The sequence below is a fragment of the Kogia breviceps genome, unplaced genomic scaffold, assembly GCF_026419965.1.
Source record: "Kogia breviceps isolate mKogBre1 unplaced genomic scaffold, mKogBre1 haplotype 1 scaffold_311, whole genome shotgun sequence".
NCBI lineage: Eukaryota > Metazoa > Chordata > Mammalia > Artiodactyla > Physeteridae > Kogia > Kogia breviceps.
The window spans coordinates 32,780-44,996 of NW_026711750.1; the positions used below are offsets into that span (position 1 = coordinate 32,780).

At 42.7% G+C, this 12,217-nt stretch overlaps 1 protein-coding gene across 1 annotated transcript; it reads right to left on the bottom strand.

Annotated features, from left to right (window-relative positions):
• Window positions 1-2,378: 2,378 nt before the first annotated feature.
• On the bottom strand, window positions 2,379-11,302 carry LOC131749696 (nuclear RNA export factor 3-like). The gene is made up of 6 exons (XM_059051594.1): window positions 11,245-11,302; window positions 11,021-11,136; window positions 10,883-10,925; window positions 10,186-10,258; window positions 3,607-3,706; window positions 2,379-2,474 (listed from the first exon to the last, which is right to left on the bottom strand). Exons 1-6 carry the CDS (start codon window positions 11,300-11,302, stop codon window positions 2,379-2,381), a joined length of 486 nt encoding a protein of 161 aa, XP_058907577.1.
• Window positions 11,303-12,217: the final 915 nt, after the last annotated feature.

The following is a 12,217-nucleotide window of genomic DNA, read 5'->3' on the forward strand; positions in this document are numbered from 1 at the left end:
GTATGGTGTTTGATGTAGTTTACTCTTTTTTTAATATTTGTTGTCAGTCTAAGAAATATTTTCCTATTTATAAATTGCTGAGAATTCCTGCTATTGTCAGTCTTACCGCTGATTGGTTGTTTCAATATTTGTAGCCCTTGTTTTACTGAATGTTTTGTTATGATCCTCCTTTCCTCCTTCCTTTATTTCACTAATCAGCTAAATAAACTTCACAGATCTCCTAATGTTAAACCAATGTGTCGTGCTTGGGATTAAACACGACTTTTTCATACTGTGTTTCCTGTCTTAGCTGTGGCAGGATTTAGCTTGCTAATAATTTATGTATACTTTTGCCATTTGTGTAACTAACTGAGATTGGCTAATAATTTTGCCTTCTCGTGTATTCTTTGTCAAGAATACTTTTAATATTATTAAGATTTTCTGTTTCTTTTGCATGGAAAATCGTGTTTTTCTCTGGGATTTATCTGTTTTCTCTAAATTTTAAATTTATCAGCATACCTTTTCAATAACACTGTTGTATCTTTTGAATCTTTGCTGAAGCTGAACGTGTGACAGCTTTTCTCATTTCAGAGTGGCTTCTCCATGCATTATATCTAATTTTCTTGACCCTTGTTGCTAGATGTTTCCTTATTATCTTATCTCTCTAAAGTGCCTGCAGCTAGCATTTTGTTGTTGTTGTTGACCTCTGTGAGATCTGTTATCAGTTCCATTAATTTCTGTTCTTATTTTTATTATTTTTCCTTGACAAGAGTGGAAAGACCTGAGATTAATTTTTATAAAGTAAATGATGCGTGAACAGGCTTTTCATCTACCACCAGGTTTTCTTTTCTAATTTTCATGTTTGAATATAATGAACACTCAAATATCCAATCCATTCATCTGTTTGGAAGAGGCCCGCAGTTTGCAATTCGGCCACTGCCACCACGTCTATTCAGTTCCACGGTTGGCACATCAGATGATTAAGGAAGAGGGAACGGCAGCACTGAAGTAATAGGATCTCTACTATAATTACAGCTGACATTAGAGCAATAGGGCTTGAAATGCGTGGGTCTGCTTATACGTGCATTCTTTTTCAACAAATGTATAAAACATACACGTGTAGAACATCGTGTACAAGACAGGTATTGAAGTGGATAACCTATCCTTACACGGGCATAAGGTGAATGACATGTAATAAAAATTAATGATGTGTTAGTTTTCATATTGTTTTATAACTTTGCGTTCAAAGAATTACATACCCATACAGTACGTCTCTCTGTCTCTCTGTCTTTCTGTCTCTGTGTTTCTCATAATTGGTGAAACTACGTATCAGCCTATCATCACCACTGGTATGACTTTTTTAATATAACAATGTTTCCAATGCTGTATCATGAATATGACGGTGATACTGTATGCTGTAAAAGTTTTATGATTCATTCATTAGTGTATGGTCTAGGCTACCATGAAGCAATGGGATCCATCACACTAGACAACCACAAAGCAATCATACTGCTGTTTCTTTGTTATCAATGCATAAATCCCTTTACCTGTAAAAAAATATGAATTTGTTTTTCACACGATCTTTCTACTTTTGGTGTCTAGTTTTTGTAGTACATATAGCATCTACCATGTTTTGTATTATATAAGACAGTATTGATGTAGGTACTGACAGACAGACGATTCATTCCGTAAGCAGATGATGGAAATTTTCGGTATCAATAAATACAGTACAGTACTGTAAATGTAGTTTCTCTTCTTTAAGATTTTCTTAATAACAGTTTCTTTCCTATGGCTTACTTTATTGCAAGAATACACTATATAAAACCTATAGCACAAGGTATGTGTTAATCCACTGTTTATGTTATCCGAAGCCTCCAGTCAACAGTAGGCTATTAGTAGTTACGTTTTGGGGGGACTCAAAAGTTTTCTGTGGGGTTTTGACTGTGCAGGGGGTCAGCGACCCCAACCCCGTCATTGTTCACGGGTCAAGAGTATATATGTATTTCATTTAAGAGAATAGCATACAATATAGAAAAGAGCATGCAATGATCATTGACTTTGAAAACATACCTGTCTGGACTCAAATCCTGCTCTGTCCCTTACTGCCCATGTGACTTTTCACAAGTACTCAATCTCTCTGCATTTCAGTTGCATCATGCAGCAGTCAGTGGTCCTGTTTGCTCCATGTTTCCATTTCTCCCCTGTTCCAAGCCCCTGGCAGAACTGCACTTCTTGCTTTATCCCCTTTGCTTGGACGGGGCGATAAATATGACTAATTCTGGCTAATGGGTTTGAGTGATATGTAATATAATTCTGGGCCACAACATATGGTTGTTGGGGTGAGACCTCCCCCCAGACCCAGGGCCCTCTTTCCCTCAGGCACAGCAATCGACAACTTTCTAGATGGAGCCTGCTTTGTCGGTTTCAGTCTCTAAGTCATTCCAGTAATTAGAGATCAGATCTCCGACATCCACCATCCTGGGATGGACATGCACCTGCCATGGAAACGTAGAGGGAGTGTGGGATAAGCCACTGAGATTTGGGGATTGTCTCTGACCACATCATAGCTCAGCCTCTCCTGACTCACGTATCTCATCTGCCAACTGAAATAACACCCTCTCAGGATTTTTCTGAGGGTGAAATGACTTAACTTACATGATGAGGTTACCACGGTGCTTGACACATAATAGGGACTCAAAACATGGCAGCACTAATTATTACATAATAATAAAACTGTTTTGGAAAAGTGTGGGATATTGTATAAAATGAGAGGCATTGTGTCTGTTCATCCAGACAGGTAAGTTGTACTTTGCTTTCCAGAGGGGGTACTATATTTTTTGCTATAGATAAGACTGCTTAATGATTTGCACTTATGCCCTTGTCTGCCACCATGCTATCAGACATATGTTTAGAAATTGAGCTTACCTCTGAAGACTAAAAAGTGAATAGATTTAAGCAGCAGAGAGACTGGCTGATGAGATAAGATAAAATGCATTTCAGAGCAATAAGTAATTTCTTAAAGAGAAGAGGAATAGATTATAATAATTATAAACATAGATTCTCTTGCTCTTAGTAAGGAAAGGCACAAGGTTTTAAAGTGGTAAGCGATTTAGTGTGGACAGGTCTTCCCAGAATATTTCCTGGGAACACTCGTCCTTCAGATGCTCAGTGGAAAAATGTATCATCCCCGCATAAGTTGGGGAAGTTATCCCTCCCTTTGACATGCATATTGCATATTAGCATATTGTCTACAAAACATCCTATGGTATGGAAATTCATTTAACTTTAGTCCTGTATGTTCCACACGTCTCTGAAGTAGAGTCCAATTTCGTTGTTGTTGTTATTTTGTGGCCCTAGTGTTTTGCAGAACAAGCTTGCAAATGCTGAAGTGAGAGAAAAGTAAGCTGGATTATTTAAGCATCATGTAATATAAATTATCACAAGTGACAATATTCTTGAGCCATGTATCAAGAGGTATATATCCCCTATAAAAGTACACACAGTCTCGCTATCTGCTCAACTTGACTCATTAAATACTACTTTCATGACGGACCAGGACCCTGCTGTTGAGAGATGACATCCAAGTCCATGAACCCCAGCCACCCCATCCACGGCCGCCCCACTCACAGAGGCCAGGCCATCCTCCTCCTCCATTTCACTCTCTACCAGCAGCTGTTCCCATAAGTACAGGTTCAGGTCGCAAAAACCCACAGGCTTTCTCTGCCAGCTGTACAACAGTTAGGCCATATCCAGAAGTCCCCTCCCGTCCCCAACTACGTCCAACACTCTCTCTCGGGCACACAGCTCTTTGCTGGACCTCGGACTGACATTGCTTGGGCGCCTGTAAAATACCAATTACCTGAGTAAATTTCTAGTACTGGTGCAAGCAACTCCTACCCAAGTACCACCCATCGTGGCAGGATATAATAGTTGGTGGAAAGGTTGGGATCTGCGCCAGAGTCTCCTCATATTCCCCCCTCAGCCAGAGCACCCACCACAGGTCTACAGGTCTTCTGAACCTATGGGTGTGACTCTTCTGGGGGTTAAGCCAAACTGCAGTTAAATAGACCCTCCCTACTCTTAAAGGGCAGGCCCTCCTGCATGACCGTAAGTGATCACATGACGTCGGGGACCACTTGAACCCACCTAAGACTGAGGAGTCCTCAATCTTCACGTGACTGAGGGGGCTGAGTCTCACATGACCAGATCCTGGCACATGACCATAAGGTCCACTTGATGAAGAGCGATTCAGAAGCTGCAGAGCTCACATGAGTGGAAGAACTTTGGGTGCCACATGTGGTAGGAACCACACTGTTTCCCATACATTGATCTATAGCACTTAGTAGCCCACTGACTTCACATGATGGAGATTGCTGAACTTGACATGTACCATGATGGGAAGGGTACCAGACCATAGCATCCACATAACCCTAAGCAGTAGATCACATCAAAGTCTGAGGCTACCACATGCTGGTAGCTAGTTAGGGTCACATGAGAAAAAGAGCCATGTGGCACACAGGGTTTTGGAGTCCACCATGCTCTAGTGACATGAAGGGCTGGATCTACCACAGTGTCATGGCGGCAACAGGGTCAAAGTGACCACATACCCTTTGGGTTTAAGAGCCCAGGGTTCGGACAGGACAAGAAAGGCTGGGCCTGTCAGGTAAGTATTGTCCAGATGATGGCAGCATCCACATGACCCACAGCCTTAGGAACCCACAACGCTCTTGTGCTTGGGAGAGCTGAGTCAGCTTTCTGACAGTAGGGTCCAATGACCGTAGGGTTCTACTTGGTCTGCATGTCTCAGGGGAACATTACCTTCAGGAGAACAGGAGATATGAGATTGCCCACAATCCTCACCTCCTCCGTGATGTTGGTGCCACCGAATGACCTTCTAAGTGCACAAGCTTTGGCTTTACCTACACCTACCCCTCTCTAATTTGTTAATTTTATGTGCTATTTTCCCCCCAATAGCACATGAAATTTAACACATAACAAATTAACACATAAGGATGATATAAGGCCTCCCCAAAACCACAATCCTCGGAATGCTGTTGAATCTACTGTTAAGAGCCTATGTAGTGGGTACAGGTAAGTGCTGTTGACTTCAGTTTCATTTAGGTCTAAAGGAAATTAAAGCAAATCTAATGAGTTGTAGTATTTAATTTCGGAACAAAAGTGTGTAGTAATTACTGCGGGCAATGCATTGAGAAAGAAAACTCATTTAAGAGAGGTAACTCTATAGATTACATCCTGTTACAGAACTTTACAGATGTGATCATTGAAGTCCAGAGGTATTAAATCAATCAGCTGACTAAGAGGTCACGGATATTGCAGGTGACACACCAAGAGTGGCCCACAGGCCGTCTGGCTCCCAACTCTATCTTCTGCTCACCCACCAGGTTCCTCACTGGTAGGTAACATTGGGTTCAGCCTTACTAATTCACAAAATCTGGCAAATCAGCCCCAGTTACTGAAAAGTTGAGATCATGAGAAATCTCTTTGGGATGGCATGCTAATTAGACCCAGTCAAATTTGAGTCTATTTCATGGCCTCTATTTAAGGTTTGTGTATAGATATAAACGTATCACTAAAATGTGAAATATGTGTATATGTGTGGTTTCTGAATTGCTTCATGATACCTGAAAACATTTCCTTCTTTCAATCAAACACTGAAAAGAAGGTATCATAAAGTTTAGCCGCCATTCTCCCTGTGTCCGAATTAAAACAATTACAAATGAGAGGAATCTGAATTCATTAGATCTTACATTGTATATTCTGTTGTGTCTCCCCAGAAAGAACAGGGAAAGGAGTAGGAGAATATATAATGCTTAGGATTTTTATTTCAAATCCAGAAACACCTATTTTGCTGATTTGTGTGGGAAACTGCAGGATAATCAGTATGTCCAAAATAAGTGTGATCTGATCTTCTGGTTTGCTGGCTTCAGTAAACAATGCTATACATTGTTTGGATTATTTTGCAAGGTTCCTGCAATGTGGCATGGCTGCATAAATTAGCTGAAGAAAATGCAACAGATCACATTTTCTACTGTGGTTAAAGTTGAGGTATTTAGAAAAGACAAGAGGCTCTGTGGTTCTAGGCCTACTGAAAAATGTCCTAGTTTGGGGTAAAGAACAGTAAGAGAAGAAAGTTATTCGTGCAGGTCCTGTGTCTCATGTAACTGTGGAGAATTATTTGTGGGACACATAAATTCAGGAGATAAAAAAGGAGGCATATCTTTACTTAAAATAGAGCCTATTATGAAACTTTACACTGGATTTAGGAAACATCTCCATGTAGTCATAGGATGGAATGTGTCACCCAGACCTGATATAGTTGTTATAATTAGATACACATGAGCAGATCAACAGTGTAAGATGTAGAACAATTTTATCGAGCATAACTATGCTCACCTGATGGTGATTGGGGTCAACTTTTTTGACCAAAAGACCAATTCTGGCCTCCTCATTAGCCCTCTTAAGTCAGATTTTGCTCCTGTCATACCTGATAAATGAAATCAATCACCCTTTCTCTGAGATGATGATCAGGAGTTCCTCAGGACCTTTTTAAAACATTTAGTTACATCACTGTGGCCCTGTCACCACCCTCTACTCTATATGGCGGGAGTAGGGAGGAAACTGTATGGTAAAAGATTTGTGTATCTGGAGTACAGTTTAGGCATTACATTTATCAGGCTCTGTGTTTAGGCAACATTTCTCTTGCATGTGATATGGCAGGATTTCATGTGAACAAAGTTTCCTTCTTTTATCTTTTTTTTTTTTTTTTTTTTTGTGAGGTGGCCACTTTGGAAGTTGATGCCAGTGGTTTTACGAGGAGGAGTGGCTTTATGTAACACAGAGAAGTGGGAAAGGGGAGCAACAGAACAGTCGTGATGCATTTTACCTGAAGGTAGATACTCAAATGCTTCTGTTTCTAACACACATATGCACGACTGAAGTAGATGTGCTATGTGACTTTACTTTCAGAAAGCAAAGTTGACTTACCTAGCAACAGTACACAGGAGATAGCATCAGATGGGGCTGTATCATTATGGAAATTGCATTCAGAACCTGTTTTTCTTAGTTTCTTTGTGAAATTTGTTAAGAAATATGGAAGTAAGTTTATCGTCAGCGTTTTCTTTTTGTTTTTTTTTTCTTTTTTAACAACTTTATTGGAGCACAATTGCTTTACAATGGTGTGCCAGCCTCCACCCTACCATAAAGTGAACCAGCCACACATTCACACATGTTCCCATACCTCCTCTCTCTTGTGTCTCTCTCCCTCCCACCTTCCCTATCACACACCTGCTGGCAGTCACAAAGCACGGAGCTGATCACCCTGTGATATGCGGTTACTTCCCACTAGCTCTCTCTTTTACGTTTGGTAGTTTATATATGTCCATGACACTCTCTCACTTTGTCACAGCTTACCATTTCCCCTCCCCATATCTTCAAGTCCTTTCTCTAGCAGGTCTGTGTCTTTATTCCCGTGTTACCCCTAGGTTCCTTATGACCTCTTTTTGGTTGTTGTTAAATTCCATATGTATGTGTTAACATACGGTATTTGTTTTTCTCTTTCTGACTTACTTCATACTGTATGACAGACTCTAGGTCCATCGACCTCGAAAGAAGAGAAACAGTTGCAGTTTTTGTCCTGTGGCGTAGAGTTGAATATCCCTACACACCAACCACTACGATGTAAACTACAACAGCCCTAGGTTGAATATAATAGGTCAAATAAGAGGCTCATCCTGTGAGGATTACCATAGAATGGAAATAGGAGAATACATCCTCAATTAAAATTTATTCCGGGCAAAGGATGGAGAGAAGTGAGAAGATAGGGATTATGTACAGGGTGTTTATTCATGACCTGTGTCGTTTGTCATGATATGATTCTCCAGTAAAATTTGGAATCCCCTTCCACATGAAAACCATTGAAAATAAAATTGTGGTCATAGATTTTCATAGTACTAGATGAGAATGAACGTTTTTCTGGGCTGCTTCTTTTTATCCACTCAAACATTTTTCCAATCTAAACATAGTTCTAGAGTGTGACGTCAGGAAGTTGGCAGAATAGGAGTCTCCAAATAAGCGTTTTGCCTAATCAGCCATGGGCGAGAGTGTTTTTGTGGGAGCCCTGGTATCCAGTGATGAAGCCCCAACACGCTGATCCATCATAAAGAAAAATCCAAGAGCAGACACTTTGTTTTTTGTTTTGTTTTTTTTTAACATCTTTATTTGAGTATAACTGTTTTACAATAGTGTGTTAGTTTCTCCTTTACAACAAAGTGAATCAGTTATACATATACATATGTTCCCATAACTCTTCCCTCTTGTGTCACCCTCCCTCCCACCCTCCCTATCCCACCCCTCTAGGTGGTCACAAAGCACAGAGGTGAACTCCCTGTGCTATGGTGCAGCTTCCCACTAGCTATCTAATTTACATTTGGTAGTGTGTATATGTCCCTGCCACTCTCTCACATCGTCATAGCTTCCCCTTCCCCTTCCCCATATCCTCACAACAGAAGACACTTTGAAGAGTGTAGAAATAACAGCTTCACTTTCCCAATGTCAAACTTCCCCCAAAGCTACACATATCAATGCCTAGATAGATGCACTAGGCCTACAATTCTTCCCATGTGGGAAATTGAGAGTGTGGTGAGCACTTGAATATCCAGTGGTTCTAGACACTGCCCAGGATCCCACTTATTTCTTACCCAAACCCAGAACCCAGAGGTGATTAGCATGGCTGAATAGTCTTGGGATACCAAGGAGAAGGGGAAAGGGCAAGGGCAAGGGCTCACAACAAACAGGGCACCAAGCTCAACAAAGAGCTGCAGTTTCGACTAACTGCCTCACAGACTGTACCTTACGTAATTTATAGGACCCATCACCTACAGAAGCCTCAATTTGCCCCTGAGCACATCCAGCACTCCATGTGCCTCTCCCACCCAGAACCAGTATTCCATGGACACCCCTGCAGAAGGTGCACTCATGCCTACACAGATCATGCCCATGTGCATAAAGAGAACTGGCACCACTCTGCTCGATGGTGAGAACAGACATACCTTAAACACTTCAGGGTAGCGAAATGAGGAAAATAATAAACAGGAGGCTGACAGCATGTGTCCTTGTTTGTGCAATTGAGAAAAGGCATGTGCCATCCAAACTGTTCCTTCACAAGATGGAACAAGAGGGGCCGAGCAGGTGAATCCACAGAAGAGGACTCAGAGAACCCCCAGTATCCCTAGCTTGTCTGACTGGTACACGTGTTTCTCTCCTGAATAAATTCTGTAAAGGATGAGGGAGGAGATTGCTTCCTTAAATGTGGAGTCACCAACACCAGATTTTCAGGGGCAGGAAAAATCTAGTAAGCCCAACATCCCACCAATGAAACAAGATAATTTTCCAGTATCTGACCCCATAGAAATAGAGGTCCATGAATTGCCTGACAAGGAATTCAACATGATTGTTTTAAACATGCCCAGCCAGCTACAACACAACTCAATGAAATCAGAAAAGCAATATCTGAACAAAATGAAAAAGTCAACAAGGAGATAGAAGTCATAAAGTGGAGCCAAAGAGAAATTCTGGAGCTGAAGAATACAATGGATGAATTTAGAAATATAATAGAGAGCTATAATAGCAGACTTCATCAAGCAGAAGAAAGAATTTATGAACTCAAAAAGAAGTAATTTGAAGTTATCTAATCAGATGAGAAAACAAAGAATGAAAAAGAGTGGGGAAAATCTATGGGATTTTTAAAACACCATTAAAAAGACTCATATATGGATGATGGGAGACCTGGAGCAGGAGGAGGGGAGAGAGAGAGAGAGAGAGAGAGAGAGAGAGAGAGAGAGAGAGAGAGAGAGAGAGAGAGAGGCAGGGGGGTAATTTATTTATAAAAATAGACACACAGCCTAAGGAGTGGACGGTCTGATCCCCATTCTCGGAAGAGGACACTGAGTCACAGAGAGGTCATGTGACGTGACCTTGGTCACACAGCGAGTGAGTATTTGGTCAAGGAGATAACCCATAGTCCGATTCCAGAGCACATGTTCTTTTTATCCACTAGGCTAGACTCCTCCTGGGATCTCCCTGCTGGCTTTCCACAATACTGAGTAAACCTAATGACGGTGAAACCTCATTCCCACTCACATGAGTGCAGGCTGGGATAGGCATTCCCGCCCACAACAGGGCTCTCACCTGGCATAGCTGGCAGAGGTAGCAATGAAGGTCCAGGTGAAGGCAAACACACAGCCTTGAGAACTTCCTTCCACTTCATCAGCAAACAAACAAAAGTACCCCTTAGCGCCGCACATGCTCTACATGCTCACATGGTGGACCCAAGTCAGGGTGTGACTGGACACTCATGCTGAGAGGGCAGTTGTTCACAGGGGCCAGGTTGTTGTTAATGGGGAGGGCAACCATAGGAGCAGTCTTCACCCAGTGACAGTGTCCTTGACAACGCCTACACAAGTTCACGGGACACATTTTTCACAGCCGCACAAGAGGTGCATTCTACTACCCCATTTTGCAAATGAAGAAATTAGGAGGTTAACTAATTGTCCGAATTCTCAGAGTAAGGATCTGAGATGAGAACCACCAAACTCCACATCCTCTGTGTCCAACGCCCAGGGTGTGCAGGGTAGACAGTCATGGACACAGCTCAGACCTGGGGTGTAGGTAGGAAGACTGAGGGCTGGAGAACACAATGGGGAAGGGGAATGGAGGGGAGGGGATGGGAGGGGAGGGAAATGAAGGGATGGGAAGGGTAGGGAAGGGAAGGGAAGGGAAGGGAAGGGAAGGGAAGGGGTCAGGGAAACTGGGAGTTTCTGGGACTGAGCCTGGCCAGGGGGAGGCAGCAGTGGGGCATCTGGGGTGAGGGTCTACACACACTCACTTTCCTTGAACACCCCATTGACTGAGAAGCAGAGCATCATTTCCTGAAAGGGAAGAGTCCAGGTGCCCAGTCACCACCTCCACCTCCTACCCACCTGCGGCTTCCTGGTTGCACACGAGGGAGAAAGCAGGCGCTTACCGTCTGGTACCACATGTCCACCCCGAAGGAGCTGAAGTCATGCTGAGTCTTGGGCAACACACCAAGGGTGTGCACAATGACACATTTTCTGTACTTCAACAGCTGGACCCGCAGTTCTGTGAAGGGAGGGGAAGCGAGCAAGAGTCAGGGGTTGCCATACCCTTGGCCCTATGATTGACCCCTTCACCGCCCTTTCACACACAGTCTTCCCATCACACACTCACGGGGGTCCTTGAGCTTCTTTATATTCCTGCTGTCTTTGAAGTATTCACACAAGTTCATAATGAGGGCTCCTCTTCCCAGAATTGCCTGGCAAAGAACTCCAACCTTTCTTTCTTACTTGAGGTGGTCTACCACCATCACTGTATTCTTAAAATAGGAACAAAAATACAAATTTGCAGACACATCTGTGGTCCACTTACCACGAACCATGTCTGAGGCTAACAGGCTGGTAGGGCAGGCAACGTGGCAAACTGGCCTTAGGTTCCAATCCCACAAACCTCAGAAAGGACACTCTTCTGCCTGTCCAGAGAGGACAGCCTTATCCAACAGATGGAACTGTCAGTGGAAGAATCAAGGAGGAGTAGGATGAGGAAGAGGAGGACAAGGAGGACAAAAACACAGGAGAAGGAAGAGGGAGGTGAGGACAACTGCAATGAAATTTTAAAACAGTGGAGCAGGACCGAGAAAGAACTGAACTGTATGTGTCCATGGGGTAGACTGGACACCAGTCTTATAAATACCAGGGAGGCACCCGAATCTTGCGTTCTCACAAGACTTTCCAACAACCACACCAATACATCTCTGGTGCTTCCCAAAACCAATCACCCACCAAACCGATTCCACTAACAACCAGCAAGCTGGCTGTACTTCCTTTGCCAGTGCACTAGGAGATTTAATGTCACATGGCACTGATGTAACAGCCTCCTGAACTGTCTCCCTCCCTCCAGCCTTGCCCTGAACAATAGTCTGTTTGAACGAGCCAGAGTGAGCTGTATTTTGGGCCACCTGAAATGCCTTTCAGCTCAGCAGGCAACTCTTCCTCACTTCAGCTCTTCTATAATAAGGGTGTGAAGATAACCTGGAATGATGTGTCTACTACCATTACCAAGTGTTTAGGAATTCTTCTTTTTGATTTGTATTACTGGTTTCTAATTTGATTCCATCGTGGCCGGGGAACACACTCTAAGTAATTTC